At 41.3% G+C, this 17597-nt stretch overlaps 1 protein-coding gene across 4 annotated transcripts in view; it reads right to left on the bottom strand.

Moving 5' to 3' along the window:
* Positions 1 to 2882: 2882 nt before the first annotated feature.
* The window catches only part of LOC310946718 (neurobeachin-like), a gene marked incomplete at both ends in the record, with an annotated part of 214607 nt that continues 199892 nt past the window's right edge, over positions 2883 to 17597 (bottom strand). For all 4 annotated transcript variants that reach the window (XM_083913262.1, XM_083913263.1, XM_083913264.1 and 1 more), the window contains 9 exons: positions 2883 to 2973; positions 5580 to 5731; positions 6226 to 6422; positions 6771 to 6872; positions 9777 to 9947; positions 10649 to 10804; positions 10949 to 11020; positions 11881 to 12073; positions 13174 to 13263. In XM_083913262.1, the coding sequence (XP_083769388.1) occupies positions 2883 to 2973; positions 5580 to 5731; positions 6226 to 6422; positions 6771 to 6872; positions 9777 to 9947; positions 10649 to 10804; positions 10949 to 11020; positions 11881 to 12073; positions 13174 to 13263 (1224 nt within the window). The remainder of the gene's footprint in view (positions 2974 to 5579; positions 5732 to 6225; positions 6423 to 6770; positions 6873 to 9776; positions 9948 to 10648; positions 10805 to 10948; positions 11021 to 11880; positions 12074 to 13173; positions 13264 to 17597) is intronic.

Here is a 17597-nt window from a genome sequence, read left to right as displayed (position 1 = left end):
AGTCAACTGACACACTTCTTTATCAGACGGGGGTGAAACTACTTAAATGTTGGTAAACACAACAGTGCTTCCAGTACAATCCATTATTTTAGTATTTGTTAATTCAGCCAGTACTTTTTCAATGATCAGAAGTCTCGCTCACTAGACTGTAAGTACTGTAACATTCTCTGACCACTTCATTGGTTCAACAGAGTCAAGTATTCATGGAAGTGAATGTCCTGTTACTTTCATCAGAGACTGTAACCTGCATGTGTGCTAATATGCATCTTAAATCAGTTCTGGTATTTTACTGTTTGGTATACGCTTGTCGGATATGAAACCATTTCTGTTATCTGCGCTGTCTTGGTGAATGCATTTCAGTTATGGCAGACTATAGTCATACCACTGCTAAATTCATCTATTTGAACAGATTTGTAACATCACACCACTTACTTTGTTGTAAAAAGGGCTTTTAAGTTTTGAACTTGAAGGAAGTGAACCATCTTTGCCCAAAAAGCACAAGAAAAGCAAGTTGAGATGGTGAATTTCGGGGAAATTTTGCTTTTCATTATCTGAAAAACATGTAATGCTTATATATATAGTATTACAAAATGGTACTCTAAGACAACTGGGAATGTCAGTACAAGGTAGAAGCAGGTGGAGATCGTGAATGCTGTATTATATTCATCCATATTCCATAAATGTAAGGATGTTATGAAACAATCGCAGTACAAGAAAGAGGTAATACTACTTTTCTAATGAGAAAAAAAAACAACTTATGGTTAAAAAGCATACTTCCACCAATGTACTCTGCGAAGAAACCAAACCTGGGAATAAAAAAGGATTTAATTAATTTTTGAGTCAGTGTGTGCTGTTTGTGCAAGGCAGCTTGCAATGGACCCATTAAATCTGCAGCAACAAATCAAAACAGCAGGTGGCAGTATGATCAAACACTAGCTTAAAATGTCTTCAATAGCATTCCATCTTTAGTTACTCATTTATAGCATGCATCTTCTGTGAAACCGTTATACATACTTTATAGGATTGCATAAATACATGCATGAATGTTTGGGAGGCAGTGTGCATGTATACATGAGTAAAAGCTCAACATAAATACTCCTGACACTGGCCTACTTATTCAGTTTTATTAAAAACACAACAAAAAAAATGAAAGCAGCTGCATTTAAAGTTATCAGTTTTCATATAATCACATAAGCTTCAAACATTCTATTTCCAAAACTTGGGCAACAACAACTGGCAATACAATGGAAATATTTAAATCATAACATATCTTAAAATGTATTACATTAAATAAAAATGCAATGCTAAATTCCAGTAAATAAAATCATTTTTGTCAAATTTTAAAATCCACAAAAGGATTTCACAGGAAAGCAAGAAAAACCCAACGCCTTCAGTAGCTCGTAGCATGCAAAATGTCAGCTTTGGTTAATGGTGTTTTGTAGCACCACTAGAAAATCAGAATGCAAACTCAAAGTGTATTTGCATATTTTTGTTCATTTTAAATTGTCAGCTCACAGCGACGGACCTCCTTATTTCTGCAACTAAATGCAGACAATTGCTTTCATATCAAAAAATAGACCATAGTCTTTTTTTGAATCACTATCCTCTTCATCATTAGATCCTTTTTTGTCACTCAGCTGAATTCTTTTGACCTTTTCAGCAACACAGTCTCAATATTGCTTACCAACGTATGGTGATTCTGCATGAACATTTAAAATGGACGAGCAAACATTTTTGCAAAAATAGGCAAACTGAAAACTGAGATGCAAAAGTTATGGCACTAATGTTTGCAGTGTCAACAATTGTAAACTGTTAAAATGACACTTTATTTCACAAAATGTCTCACAGCTTTACCACACACACCTTAACAGACATGAAATATTATCCAACAAATCTGGTATATAATCCTCTGGATATGTTTTTGGAGGAAACTAAAACAACAAAACAAACTAAATATTGATAATTGTTGTTTGAAAGGTTCCACTTCATTTATTTTAATATCTTAAAGTAAATAATTTTGTCATTAATAAACAAAATAGTCCTTAATTTAAAGTAAATATGGAAATATCACAATTTTTATCCTTTTTGCTGACATGATCAAAAACATATTTCACAAAGGACTAAGCTCACACTGAATTTCACTTTTCTTCCATAAGGACAAACACAATAATGAACAAAGAACATTTTCTTTCCACATACACATACATTTGAGCACTGTTAATAACAATGAGCAGACAATGGCCATATACAGTACATGTTTTACTGACCAACTAATATCTGAGGTCCGATGAAGACATTTTGAACATTTATATATGGCTCACATGATGGAAATGTTGATTTAATGGAGGCTAGTCTAGCAGTATATAGATCTGTGTATCAGCCTTTACAGGGAAGAAACACTTTACACTCTCCATATTTACAGTACAGGTTGACTTTTTAAATTTTTTATAGAAAAGTGTTCCGAGTGAGATATGTATCTGCCATACAAATGTTGTATAAATGTTCCTAAACTGAGGATTCATTTAGTTTTGCATTTTCACAGTTTGAAACAGGAAATAAAAAGCGTACATTAAGTATGTTTTGTTAACTTAAGTTGATCTCAGTCTCTCCTTGCCCAGAACAACAAGCCTGCTTGACTCCGTTTGGGAAATGCCTCAGTTGGTGGACATGAAAACCAACAAAGTGCCTCCAGATTGTTCAGCATCAGACACACAGTAATAAGTGTGAGCACACCTTGTTCTTTATTAGAGTCACCATGTCATCCATCCCACTGGATCTCCTCCATGCTCTGTGGAGTTTCTACATCACAGCTTGGTCACTGGTTTGTAGGTGTTTCCTTTAACCTTCCACACTTTCCTTCTGCTGCGTGGATCCGTCTCTTCTCAGTACCGGTTTTGATGCTCGTAGTGCCACCGGTTGAAATCGATGTTGAATGCCACTATACTGCCAGAGGCCATGCCTGTGATCAAAGTCCTGAAGAGCAACAAAACAATGAAAAAAGTATTTTAAACCTAGCAAAAAAACAATTCAAACTACACATTAAATCTCATTATTTTAGTCGTTTTATGTGATTTTATGTGCAGTAGAATGTATTCATATTTCAAAGATGTGTTAAAATACATATATAATATGGAAGGAACCAACATGCATTCAAAAGTGTTCACTGATAAAGGTTATTTCCATGAATATGACCAGTTTGTTAAAAGGTCCATAGTGGTGAATGAAACGAGCACAGGAGGTCATCAGGGGCTGTGATGTAAATCACAGGGTTCCCCTGACAACTGAAGTGCACCATTGAGTCCTAGTATCTTTCTGCAACCCCTTTGCTCTTGTGTCCACGGCTGGTTGGTATGTAGGAAAAGCAGCTGATTTCACAGGGTCGTCTTATACTGCTACACCCGAGGGCTTAAATGTTGAAGCACAATGAACAACGCTGCAGCAGAATGCCCCTCTGTAAATGGACTTGCACTTGTTACCGAATGTGAACTGAGGAACAAGAGGTGGCGTTGAAAGAAATGTTCAAACTAGCATTTAATACTTATTTTACAATATATTTAGTCCCTGATGTTATTTACTATTAAGACATTTAGTGTACACTGAGCCTAAATGAAAATGTTAATGTAAACAAATCCCACCCTCCATCTGACCAACCTCTGCTTGCCTTAATAGGTTGTGCAGTCATGATGGTGCAAAGCTGATTTGCTTAAGAACCAGACCTCTGTTTTGGGCCGGACTGTAAATGCTGAAGGGGAGTTGGCCTTTGGCTATGAAGTGCAGCTTGAATGCTCAGACTCTAACCTCTTTTGACTTCCAGGGTCACATGATGACATCATGCTCATAGCCCCAGAGCGAACACTGTCGCCTCTGCGCCGCCAAGCCGGCACCCATTATATTACTCCTGACGAATCTTGAAATGAAAACGTGAAGCAAGAACATGCAGCTGACCTGCCGATAGACTTGTGCATTAAGCATGTGTGCTCACTGTTGTACCAAAATAAGCGCATTTGCATTAGATACCCCTGTAAGTTTTGTCTCTATGGCAACTGGAGGTTCTATTTAAAGGAAAAGGATGGTGGATATCCCGCTAACTAAAAAGTACAGTGACATAAATATAGTACAGCCTTAAGACAAGGGCCACACTTTGAGAATCTATGTACTATATTATGACTTTCTATGGCACCTTCTATGGAATTTCTTCTGACCTTTTTGTGACATTATTTATTATTTTACATTTTACTAAATTTTATTACATATTAATGACATACAATACTACGCATGTTTTGTGTCGTACTATACTATGACTTTTTAATACATTTTCTTATGACAGTTTTTTACATTTTTTTGGCACACAATACTATATGACTTTTTTAATGCCATACTATACTCTGACATTATTGACATTATTATGGCATACTACACTGTATACTATGGCTTTTTTGTATGACCTTTTAAGGACATACTGTATATATTTTGTGACTAATGTGCATTTTTGTGTTTTCTCTCCCTGTCTGAGGATGGTGCTGTTCTCCCTGTTCTGTGTTGTTATGTTGAGTTGCAGGGGGCGGCTTGTGATGGGTCCGGAGGGTGATGGCGCCTACTGTAAAATGCTGGTGCCGACTTGACTTTTTCTTCTTCCTGACTCCCAACCAGAGTGTGCTGTGATGTGATCACCGGTGGTAGTATTAATGTAGCATACTGATAGCTGTGTTCATAATGTAAATATAATCTAAAAGAGCAGTCAAGTAATTGTAGAGGGAGAGGCCTTTTCGTTTTGGACATCTTTTCTCCTGTTTTATGTTATGAAGGTAGGTATTTTGTCAGGTGACTAGGTAAGTTAGTTAATTAATATGAAATTGTTTTGTTTATTGTTTTGGCCATGCTCTCCCTGATGCTTTTTACCCTAATTAATGAATAAATCAATTCATCTGACATGGCAATGGTCATCCTTGGGAGTGGTGAGAAAAGGATTGAGTCATTACTGCTATTTTAATAGTTATGCTCATGTTTCCCCTAGGCCGGCTGTAACATTGACATTGTGATTTGTTTTTGTATTTGAGTACAATGACATTTTTATTAGAACTGTATAGACTATAAAACTAAATCATATGAAAATTACAAAATTTCTACTTTTATTAAGGCATCCTATACTATGCCATTTTTTTGTCAACCTATACTGTAACTTTTTTTATGGCATTATTACTCTTCCATAGATTTGCTAATAGTACGTATTTCTTCTGACTCCTCACACGTTCTAAACGGAGAATACCAACTTCTTTATTCTCCTAATAACATGACAATCACGTACATGTCGCATGAAAGGCACCAAGTGATGCATTTGTGTTTCAACTAGTCATCCGGCCAGTCACCATCCAGTGAGGAGGTACTGGCAGAAGAGAATGATATGAAGGCTTTTTTAGATGAAAAATATGTTTTCTCTCTTCTCCACACTGACTTCAGCAAGAGTTTGATAGATGGATGGTAAATTCATCTGCCATGTATGTTTTGAAAGTGCCTTCTGCATACATTTTCTCTGCTCTCTGTGGTCTCCAAATTGCTACCATACAACTGCCTGCTCTTACCTTTGATCGTGTGATAGGTCCGTGGCTCGGATGCCAGCATCACAGCCAGGGTAGACGTAGAGCTGTTTGAAGTCACATGCCTGCCACACTTCCACCACACCGTTATCCCCACCTGTGACCAAGTTGTGGCCATCACTGCTCAGTAGAATAGCCTACAGTAGGGACAGAGAGGGGTTCAACTTGTCAATTCTAACTTAACTTGTATTGTCTCTTCCCAGGAGAGTCGTCTTGCTGCAGCATATAAAAGGACTACACGCAACATTTGTGATCATGGAGGTACAGTGAAAGAATGATATATACATGTAATAATGCTTATATGTATATTTCTCTTTCAAATCTGGCAGGTTAAAATTAAATTTCTCAGTGAGTGCAAGTGCCACTTTCTGGACAAGACACAGGCAAAGTGAGGCGACACAATAGTCGACTTGGTGTGTCCCTGCTTTTACGTTACCATTTCTGGCAACTATCACTAACACACTGTTGCACACTACCATCATCTTATCAAAAGTGAAAACACTAAGCAATCACCAGATACACAGTGACTCAGTATTTGAATCGAACCTTATGTAGATGCCCACTATTTCAAGTATCTAAGACTGCAGATAAACAAAGATACATCTCTAACCGTGTCAAAAAGTCAACTTACCCTGGTGGAATCATTGACCTCCATCTGTGCCAACAGTTTTCCATTAATGCTGAAGTTGCAGAAGCGGCCCCTCTCATAGTAGATGATGCAGTGGCCCTCACTGGACACTGAGATTAGCCGTGGGCATTGATAGTGGTCTGGCCCCTCCAGAGCCCGCAGCAGGTCCCCTGTGATGGTGTGGACCAGACATGGACCCTCTGCCGAACCAAAACATATACAGACAAGTGTGAGCAAACTGTGCTCATGTAAAACATCTACTATTCTGTCTTTATATAATCAAACCATGTAGTTTCTACAGTTCTGTAAGATGCACACAGAAATATTTCTAGTCCTGCCATATTCTGAGAGGAATTTGTGTTATTCACCCACAGGTACACATACATGTCTAGAGTGTTCACGGAAATGAATACCTGTCTATCTATGTGGGTTGGTAATAGCCTACAAAAACGTATGCTGATATGCCAGCTCAAAGCGATAGTGTCCCTGACTTCCTCTTTCTACTCGGATAACAATGACATTGAAGGGAAACAGAAAAGTACACTGACCTTTGGCTCCGCTGATGACCAGTCCCAGCTCTGCGCAGACTGACACACACACAACTTCCTGGTCATGACCCGTCAAAACGGCTCGTGGTGCTGGATAGTCACCTAAAGAATAAAACATACACAACATCATTAACAAATTGCTTGGTTTATGCGATTCAATCATTATCTGACTCTGAAACCATCACCGTAGCATATTAACACCTGAATAGGTTATCTAAATTTACAGGTGAATATGCTCCATTTCTGAATTGGGGATTCTGTAAAATGGTCTACATAACCACCTCACCTTCACCAGGCAATAAAATCAAATAAACACAAGGGAAGTGATTGTGACACACATCTGCTAGCAAGGAGGTCCCTTTGAATTGTCATGTAAATGCAAGGATGCTTACTGATGGCAGCCGAGCCACTTGATTTCATCGTGTGTCATATGATTGATGATGGCCAGGGGAGAGGTTAGTGAGGGGAGTTTCACGGCACCCAGAGCCGACCTCTAGACTCTTTCTGAAACTCACTGATCACCAGTAGTGAATTACCCACTGCATGTCCCTAAATACTGCTGTGCCCCAGTTTAACCCAATAAATCCATCACTAAATTTATGTAATCAGTGGAAATTATCTGTATCGAACAACAAAGGAAGAAATGCAGAACAAATGCAGTCATTAAAAAATGTGATAAATTGTCCAAAATGTACATTTACATCTAAGTATTAAATCAAGGAACTAAAGATTATGGAAAGGGGTAGTTCTTGGTCAACTGAAACAACAACAAACAAATTTGCCTATTGTTTATTTTTTAAATTGTATTATTATTTTCTTTCCTAAAGCAATTTGTGTGGGCCCTTAGTATTCCAAACCTTTCAGCCCACTAGTGATGTCAAACTATTATCATTGAATACACAATATGCGATGGTTGGTGTCCACAGATGACTCAAAGTTCAGCCGATTCAGGGAAAGTTTCTTTCTCCACCTAGATGACAGTAAAGTCCTGATAGATTATGTGGACATGTGTCAGACCTCTGTCTTCCTCCCCCCCATCATCTCCTCCTCTGGCTCGGCATATCGCCTCTGCAGCTGTAGCGGTCCAGTCAGTGAGCTGGACTGTGATCGATGCAGCACAGTCCCTTAGAGACCAGGACCTGAGCAGCGCTGTCAGTCCCAGCACCCACAGCTGAGGGAAGCTGAATAGGACAAGTGTCAGAAAAAGCCTCCAGGGGGAAAAGGGGACCTTGTGCAGCTCACCTACCCGACAAAAGATTCAATCAGCCTGCAATGCGTACCCCCCTCCCCGACCCTCTCCTAGCCCTTGGGACGAGCTGAAATCAGCTACCACAATTACCCGGTGCAAATATCCCCTTACACCGGTGTGATGGGCTGAGTCTGAGAGGCAGGGCCATGATTGAGCTGGAAGTTATTTTAATTATTACACATTTAAGACACATGCAGCCTTTTGGGGCACGGGTGAAATCAATTTCTTTGGCACTTCACATCTGCGGGATGAGAAAGCAGTGATCCGAATGGCTGCTGCTGCATATTCACACGACCTTCAACCAGCATTATAAAAAATATGAGTCTTGTGTAAAATATCATTCAATGAATAAGCAAATAAATACTGGAATAAAGAGGACTTTTGTGCTCTGTGTGATGCATGACATTATTTTAAGGGCTTCATGTGTGAAGATATGAAAGGGCCATAGCGGTTTATCCCTGAGGATCCTTGCAAATGCCTGCCATCTATATCAAAACATGACTAATACTGACTAGATGTAGACATTTGTATAATGATGTGTCAAACATACAGTATGTAAGTTTTGAGCTGATTCCTCTGAGCTGGCTCTGTTCCTTCACAAACAAACTCCAGGTTCCCAAGCATTTAGTGCCCTGCGTTCTTGAACCAAGCTAGATTATTATTGGCTGCCCCAACGGTGTTTCTGACATCATAATATATTGATGATATTGATAAGACATTGGAATTGATCTGATTGAGTGAAAACACTTCATGTCTTTTGTTTCTTGAGATGAGCTATGTAGTTTCCTTGCCTTTTGTCCGTTGACGATGCACTGTAAGCACTAGTAGTGTGAATATCAGGGGAATACTGTTTTCCTGCTGCAGTAACACAAGTGCTATTGCCCCTTGCTAATTGGAGGCAACCAAGCTGAAATTCTTAATTAACTGTCGGAGCCTCAGTGAAGTTAATTAGAGAACACTTGCAACTAATACGGAGATCCTAGAATCTGTGACAATTGGAAACACAAGACCCTCTAGCGCACACACACACACACACACACACACACACACACACACACACACACACACACACACACACACACACACACACACACACACACACACACACACACACACACACACACACACACACACACACACACACACACACACACACACACACACACACACACACACACACACAGAATTGTCATCCAGAAATATATATATTTTTAAAACCTCTCTTCCTCATCTACAGTTTTTCACTTCCACACCATACATGGTGCTGCTCCACACTTGTACAGTACTGTAATGTCTGTTTCCCCTACCCTGATGGATTGTTTTGAATACAGACAGTGATCAGTGAGAATGAGCAACTAAATGTACTGAGCAGCAGAAATCACACACTGGGGTCCACCGTTTTGAATTCCAAGACATCTGGAATCTTGTACTTGAAAGCAACACAGCTCAATGCAATAAATCACGCTAATATATCACAGCTACAGTGCAGATAAATTCTCATCTCCCTGTCTCTCCACATTATTTGATTTCTAGGGTATTAGCCTTTTTTCCAGTGTTGATCAAAGACTCTTACTTCCTATATAACTTTTTGAAAATACTAACATGAATGCACCTTTATAGGCTTTTACTTAACAACAAAGGAGTATATTTCATAAGTGAAATACTTAACTGTAGAAAAAGATTCCTGTAACTTTGTCAAGAGGGCGATGCCACTGCATACGCATGTGTCACTATGGCAAATGTGTACTCTTACTCACTGTTATTGGGATTATCACCGATAATATGGTGCCGTCCACTCCAATACCACAGCAGAAGTGTAGCATCCCTGGACCCAGAGACGATGTAGCAGTCTCCTCCAATGTAAGACTCTGATCTGGCCAGACACGTCACCACATCCCAGTGGCCAAAAACTATTTGGGTCAGCTTGCCTAAAGAAAAATGTAAAAACATGTTAAAACATGGCAACATGGTAAACAGCTGGCTGTGTTTTCAAAGCCCCAATGACCGTAGTCAAGGGAGTAGTCTATAAAATAGTGGAATCCACTAGCCTTTTTGGCTTATGACCTGCTTGTGACCCTTCATCACAGATTGTTGCCTTAGTGTAGACAGAGTTGAACAGTTCAACCCACAAGAGTGATTTTTCTCTCTTGGTTTGTAATATCTAAAGAAATTTTAAAAGCCAGAAGAGGTGAAAGTATCGAGTTTGTCATGAGTGAAAGAAACACAACAGTTTCTTTTCTTATCCTCTAAATCTTCTTGTGAGATTTATCTCAGCCTCTTGTGACTGTCCTAACATCCAAGTTTGGAAATAATTAGTTAAATACCACTGTCAAGCTGCAGTGAGAATATGTTATATAATTAAACAGGTATGTTGTCGATATTATCATCATGCTCCCACTGAATCCTTATTAATGGAAAGGAAATAACTTTTTACTTATCAGTGAGTTCCACTGTATTATAGTATAGTCATCATTTTTTCTACAAGGGGGGGGGGGGGGGGGGGGGGGGGGGGGGGGGGGGCTTGTAAGGAGAGAACAGCGACAATATTGTATTATTCCCATCATAGCGCTCAGTCCTCCACACACCAGTGCACACCTCTATAGGAAATAGAGTTTACACTGTAACCTACCTGTCTCTGAAGAGTACACACGAAAGCTCTTGTCCCAGAAACCACACACTAGTATGTAGCGGTTGTCAGCTGTCACCACGAAACAGTGTGTGGTGATTTGGATGCTCTGGTCCACTAAGTCTGTGATCTGACGCTTGTTGCTTCCAGTATTGTTGGCTGTGAAAAACAAAAAAGGATAAACAGAACTCATGTCAATACCTGCGGTGTTAACTAAGTCATTCACAGCTACAACAGATATATAAAGCCACATTTTCTTGTTTGATGCTGTATTTTCAATTCAAAACAATGATGTTTACTCACCAACCAGAGAATCCATCTCTATAGGTAGATGATGGGCCTGCTCAAGAGAGTAGCCCGGTGCTCCTCGGAGACCTGGATTCAGGCAGGGACACATAAGGAAATTAATCATTGAGGCTATTTCTCGCGCACGCGCACACACACACACACACACACACACACACACACACACACACACACACACACACACACACACACACACACACACACACACACACACACACACACACACACACACACACACACACACACACACACACACACACACACACACACACACACACACACACACACACACACACACACACACACACACACACACTTCTATCTGTCTTTTTGTCAGAAGTGTCAAACTGAATGGATACATTTTATCCATGCTATCTGGAGCCAGTTTTGAAACAGCAACATGCCTGAAATTATAATCATTATTCTGAAAAGCCAAACCACATTTCCCTCCTCTCCGACAGGATGGCAAGGGTGCTGCAGCTGTGTTCATTAGTGTTGGAGCAGCCACACAGTGTGGACTCTTTGGTCCTGAGCTCAGTGTGTCTCTACAGTGACAGATGGGGACGTGTGAGGAGAATGTGGTGCAGTTGCAGCCTAATTTTCAAGTAACCATTGCTTTGGCCCTCTGACCCTGAGGTGAGGCTGATTCTCAGGGAGGGGTTCTGTGGGTAATGTTGTTCACACATGTCTGAAAAGAACATGTGGAAACACTCATGGTCAGCTTACCTAGGAGGTGCTAGCCTCTCACATAGCCAGCTGGCTACAGCTCTATTATGAGTGGTGGGCAGGTTTGTGTGTGACAGTGATGAAGTGAATTTACAGGGCCACTGCTGTGGTAGGAATTACATGTGTTGTGTCCTTTTTTTTTACATGGGGCATATGTGTATGTTAGAACACATCACCTGCCATGTGTGTTGTGCTCCACTCACCAACGGTGTTGTGCCATCGGTTGACAGCAAATACGCGGCTGCAGGTGACAGTGACCACGGCAGGAATGGTAAGATGGGGCAGGGTGTTGGCGGCAACGTGCGTTACTGGGGAATTGGATGGAAACTTCAACACCATGATGACATCCTGCTGCATCTGGTCCTTGAACATGAGAGGACTCTGTGGAAGGAAACACTATTGAGTAGAAGAGAGAAAAGACAGAGTGTAAAGGATGGAGGGATGTGATGGTGCGAAGGGAGGAGTACAAGGAAAGAGGCGCAGGTAGAGGAAGGGAATGGGGATGGAACAGGAAGGCAGGGGATGCAGAAAGAGAAATGAAGAGGTATGAAAAGATGGGAGAAAAAGAAATGGAAAGAGGCAATTAGTATGAAGGTTGAAGGGAAAAACTAGGTACAGGCACAGAGGAGAGCTTCATGCACTGCACCCTCCGGCCAGTGCAGTCAGACGAGGGACTGGTCAGACAAGGGTAAGACATGGAAAACTGAGATGGGGAAGGTTATACGCATGAGATGGTGCATAAATGATACACATGTATCAGAAAGATTGAGTTTGGTCCACAAAGAATAAGCATCAAAAAGAAGAAGATGTACTCATTTCACCACTGTTAAATCCAGCTCAACCTTTACAACACTGGGTTATATTGCTGTACATGTTCAGGAGTAAAAGCAATGGTGGAGATAGTGGTCCTGACAATGCTCTGAGTTTTGAACCAGTTTCAGCTCTCATCTTGTACTTAATTTTAGAGGCTTTTCACAGAAGTGGATTAAAACATTGACATCTGTTCCAAAAGAAAGACAATTGAACTAAAAGGTCTGAAAGTTACAAAGATTCTTGAAGGGAGAGAGAAACAGAGAGAGCCATGTGGGGATAATGGGGGCTAGGCTGGCTATTACATGGATTAGACAAGGAAGAGCCGCTTACAGCAGATAGAGGAGAGCTACTACGCCAGTAGGGAGCACTCTTCCCTTTACACCACATTGCTAGTAGGCAGTAAGAGCTATTAAACATTGCAGACAAAATGTGTTGTTATATTGCAGGTCTGTGACCTACATGAGGTAAGCCCTCTAAAAATATGTTTCTTTTGTTATAACGGAGTGGAAATATATAAACAGTAAGAAATCATGGACATCTATCTCAATCGTGTGTCTACCTACAAACACAGGCATGCGAACCCAAACCATCCAGGCTGATCATCGCAGGTCCACACATTCTTTCTCACACACCAGCACCATCAGAGGTGCAGGGAATTTTCCCAGCATGCTCGCTGCTCTCACCAGGTGCATGGCGGAGCTGCGAGGAGGATGTGGCTCAATAAGCAACTGAGATGGCGTCTGTCCAAAGCTCTGGATCTGTGCCTCAGTGGCCTGCGGGAGAGAGAGGGGAGAAGGAGAGAGAGAGAGAGAGAGAGCGGCTGTCACAATCAATATGCATCAAAGTGATGGGTCAATGCGTTACTTGACAATGCAAGCAAATCCTAACTCAGCCGTGCCTCTGAGGAAAGGGGGAGGTAAAGGGAAAGGGAGCACTCCCAATCCGCCTGGGTGCTCCCCCTTCCCCCCTCAGCCTGCAGAGTCATCCAAGTGTTAGTATGGAAGAGACAAGCCTTTTCCTATTAACATGCTTCAGTTAACCATTCCCATTTCCAGGCGCAGGGGCCCCTACTGCATAAACGTTAACCTGGAGTGACATCCAGCTAGGACTGCAGCAGGCCGGCCTGCTTTTAGATGTTATTGTGCTTGAAACAAAGGGGGAAAGCATGTCCATGCACACACATACGTATGAAACAGGGGCACAAAATCACACAGGCAGACTGAGGAGATTCAGCAGAGGCTACCTTGATGAAGGATGATTTATGGGTTCTAAACTGTGACTATAGAAGCTTGTGACTAGGAAGGAACAAAACTGCCAGGAAAAAAAACACAACACACTAGAGGAATCAAGCATTTACTATTATTAGAAAAAAACTTCCATTTAAACAGACAAAAGATCTCCTTTGCCATCAGTGAGTGAGGAAAAAACAAGCAGTAAGAGCTGCTGAGCTTGACTGAAAGTGGGGCACTCCACAGTGGGAATGATTGATGTGACTGGAGCCACTTCCACCATCAGAGGGGAGCTTGTAGATGTCCGTCAATGCCACTGTGTACAATGGAACATAAATCGCTCAGCCTTTCGCCCGCCCTTCAGACTGCCTGGGTGACTAGCCCTCATTTTCCTCCGCCTGTACACACCACTCACAATCAAAAGGACCTATTGGGTAGCACATGCCACAGAGAGAGATGTTGCAAGGGAAGTTTGGAGGTGATACTGAATTAGGACAGGCCACCTGCAAGCCAAACAGTCGCCCCCAACACTCCCTGGTCACTTCCTATCTTCCACAGCACCAGGGTCGAGCGCTGTCACACAGCAGTGAAAGTTTCATGTGAATTTGTGAGCACATTTGGCAACAATTAAGTGCTCGTCAGTGTTTCTTTACAACGCAGTCTGTCAAGTAATAAGCAGCTGACATTATGGCTATTTAAGGTTAGGTTCGGGGTCAGGGTCACAATGTCTGTTCAAATAAAGAAATCTGATACAAAGATCAGAAAGGCTGAGGAGGCCATGTGGACAACATCACCATATTTCTTGGGATGATTCTATTACCAGGAAAACTGGGCTGCCACATGTCCCGTTTTGGTAGTCTTAGACGCCCAACAATTGTTTCCAGAATGCAAGGGGGATTATTTGTCTGCGTGTTTGTGTCTTTGTGAGTGTGTCGGGGGAAGGGTGTCTGACTTGTTGAAGGTTAACTCAAGTACATGTTCTTCCACTATATGATCAAAACATGTCAATATGTCTCAGGTGCTTCAACAGTAATCCTCCCTGAGGTATGTCAGAAACTTATCTCTATCTCTGTCTGAGATTGAGAGCACTTAACAGGCAGTTCATTAGTTGAAGTCACTTCAGGCTTTGCTTTTTGGCTGATAAGTGACACTTATTGCCAAAGCCATCTGGATGATCTCCCCTTCCAGCAACAAACCGCCTTGCTTGGGCGAGCACCAAACATCCATCATAACACACTTTGTCTGCGTGTCTGTCTGTATGACTTTGTTCGCATCTGATTTTGGCATGAGCAAAAGGCTTCAGAGGTGAGTGGTGGGAGCTCTCTATCTGCATCCCAAACTGGAGACAACTGCAGAGAGACAACGAGGAGGATTGCGCCCCCCACCCCCCCAACAGCATCCTCCAGTGCACTCATGCAATGCAGCAACACAACAGCTCTGTCAGACAGAATGCAAACACGGCCTCGCAGTGACCCACTAAGCTGCGTGGGATCATGCTGAGTCACAGCACCTGAGATTGGCGGTGGCGACTACCAATATGAAGCTGCTACACCTTTCACCTTTTGACAGACTTGTTGGAATTACAGAAGCAAATTGCTTTCATTAAGTACTTCTGGCTTTTAAGTAGTATAAAGTGATTATAAAAACAGATCAAAGCGGCACAGAAACCATAAAGGTACATGCAAATACATATGAACAAACTATTAATGTAATTGTGTTACTTTCGCAAAGCTGGACACCAGCTTCCTTTATGTGCTAATGAAAATTTGTTTAAGGCAAGCTTATCTAGATTTATTTAAATCCTTAGGTACTAACAAAGAATTAGCCTGGGGGTGTTTCTTAAGTGACAGCTTGGGAGTTAACATGTGCACTACTTTATGTGGGAGCAGACATGTCTCAAACAATGTGTCCACAGATAGGTGACTGCCTCTTATGCAGTTACATATCATCAATGATCATACACACTGAATCCTATTCTATGTGATACATATGAAGGGAGTTTCTAATCATGAAGGTCAAGGATTTAAACACTTGTGACCCATCACAATGAAAATATCAAGATGAAATCAATTTAAATACATCTCAGCTGCTTCACACCCGTCATTGGCTAGCCACAGCACACTTTGTTGTCTTTGTCGTTTCAGAGGGGGCGGGAGGGGCAGTGGCAGCCGAGGAGGAATGGAGTCCCACTGATGAATAATTTGTCTGTTTACATCTGAGTGACACAGCAGGGTCTGAATCAAGGGGTTGCTGTCATGTTTTTCCATAAGAGAAGGCTGTCAGAAGGAGCTTCACATAGAAGGACTGCTGTTCCGGCAGTATGCCCAGTAGAGCTGTCACCGTGCCCTCAACCAGAGGCCCAGCAGCATGTCAGAGGGTGTCATCATTTCCATCTGACACACGGGCGGAAATTATCTCTCATGACCTCTAATTTATTGACATTTCAAATGCCTTAATTGTTATGACTAATGCCAGATCTGCAGTTTCACCTGTCAGGCCCAGAATGAATCAATACCCCGGAGTCAATCGTCACATTTCAGCAGGCCTTAGCGAGACATTCATTGGGCACTTTTCCATGCTCCACCTCACTGACTCAGCCAGGCAGCTCACATACCTGGCCTGGGACAGGCAGAGTGATAAACAATGATGTGAATAATGTAGTAAATCTTGCAGGAAATCACCTACAAAATGGCCATAACGTTACCACAGACTGTGCAGGAAATTGTTCTGAACCTAACTGCTGTAATCTGATCAGCCAGGAGAAATACTGTACTTTGGAAATTAAAATTCTACACAATTTATTTTTATGTTATACATTCTTCACAGGGTTGCAGGGTGGATATCTCAGTTATGGGTTTTGGAATTGTCAGTAAATCTTTGCAACTTGTATATGCAAGAAAATCAAATGATTACATGTTAATGGCCCTGTCTAAAAGAATTGTTCATAATGCATTTTCAAGATACTGCTAGGTCTTAGTATGTGGGACTTAGATATTATAGTTATATTCTATATTACAGGGAGAGGAAGAATCCATCTGGGATGAGAAACATGATTGAAAGTATGAAGGCTTGTCTTAATTAGTGCTCATCATATCCGCATTACATCAGTTGCAATTAGCTGAGCCAATTTCTCTCTTGCACAAATACATTCACATGTCACAATAGCTACATCAACTGGGCACAATTAGGGAGTCTGAATAGCAGACTTCCTGATTTGCAACTAACCAACAATTCTGTCATCTCTCAGGGTAATAGTAGGCTGGATGTAAGACAGGTAAAAAGCCTTCAGCCTAATGCAAAATAAAAAAAGTAATCTATCTCAAAATGATGAAAACCAAACCTTTCACAATATGGTTTGGTAATTAGATCGGCCAAATCTTCTGCAGGTGATTTGCATAGTGGCCTCTTGATAAATAAAAGCGCCCCTGGAAGTGACAGTATATAAATGACTTGTTTTGCAGACAGCAGATGGTGGATATCACAGCGAGAGACAAGCTCAAACTGGAAAGTACCACAATGCATGCCAGCTGCTGCAGTCTCTGGTCCCCTTTCCCCTCTATGCAATTAAGCTATTCACGAGTAGTACGGCCGAGCTAATAGATATTCAATTAATTTGTTAAGAACAAGAGAATTCGCTCCCTCATCTATTGACTGAGTGACCTTCTCGGAATGATCAAAGAGCTCAGTCAGATTCATTGATCTGATTAAGGAGAAAGAACATACAGTATATTCAGCATCAAGGAGGAAAGAGCACACAATCCAGATGCTAAGAGGACCCATGAATAATGGGGACAGATATTGAAAGATTACTGTTCATCAGAGAGAGAGGAAATGAAAAACTCAGGTCATCGCAAAATGACGCTAATCTGAAAACAAAC

The sequence above is a fragment of the Echiichthys vipera genome (genome assembly GCF_963691815.1).
Source record: "Echiichthys vipera genome assembly, chromosome: 5".
NCBI classification, from domain to species: domain Eukaryota; kingdom Metazoa; phylum Chordata; class Actinopteri; order Perciformes; family Trachinidae; genus Echiichthys; species Echiichthys vipera.
This window is presented reverse-complemented; position numbering and strand designations above follow the sequence as displayed.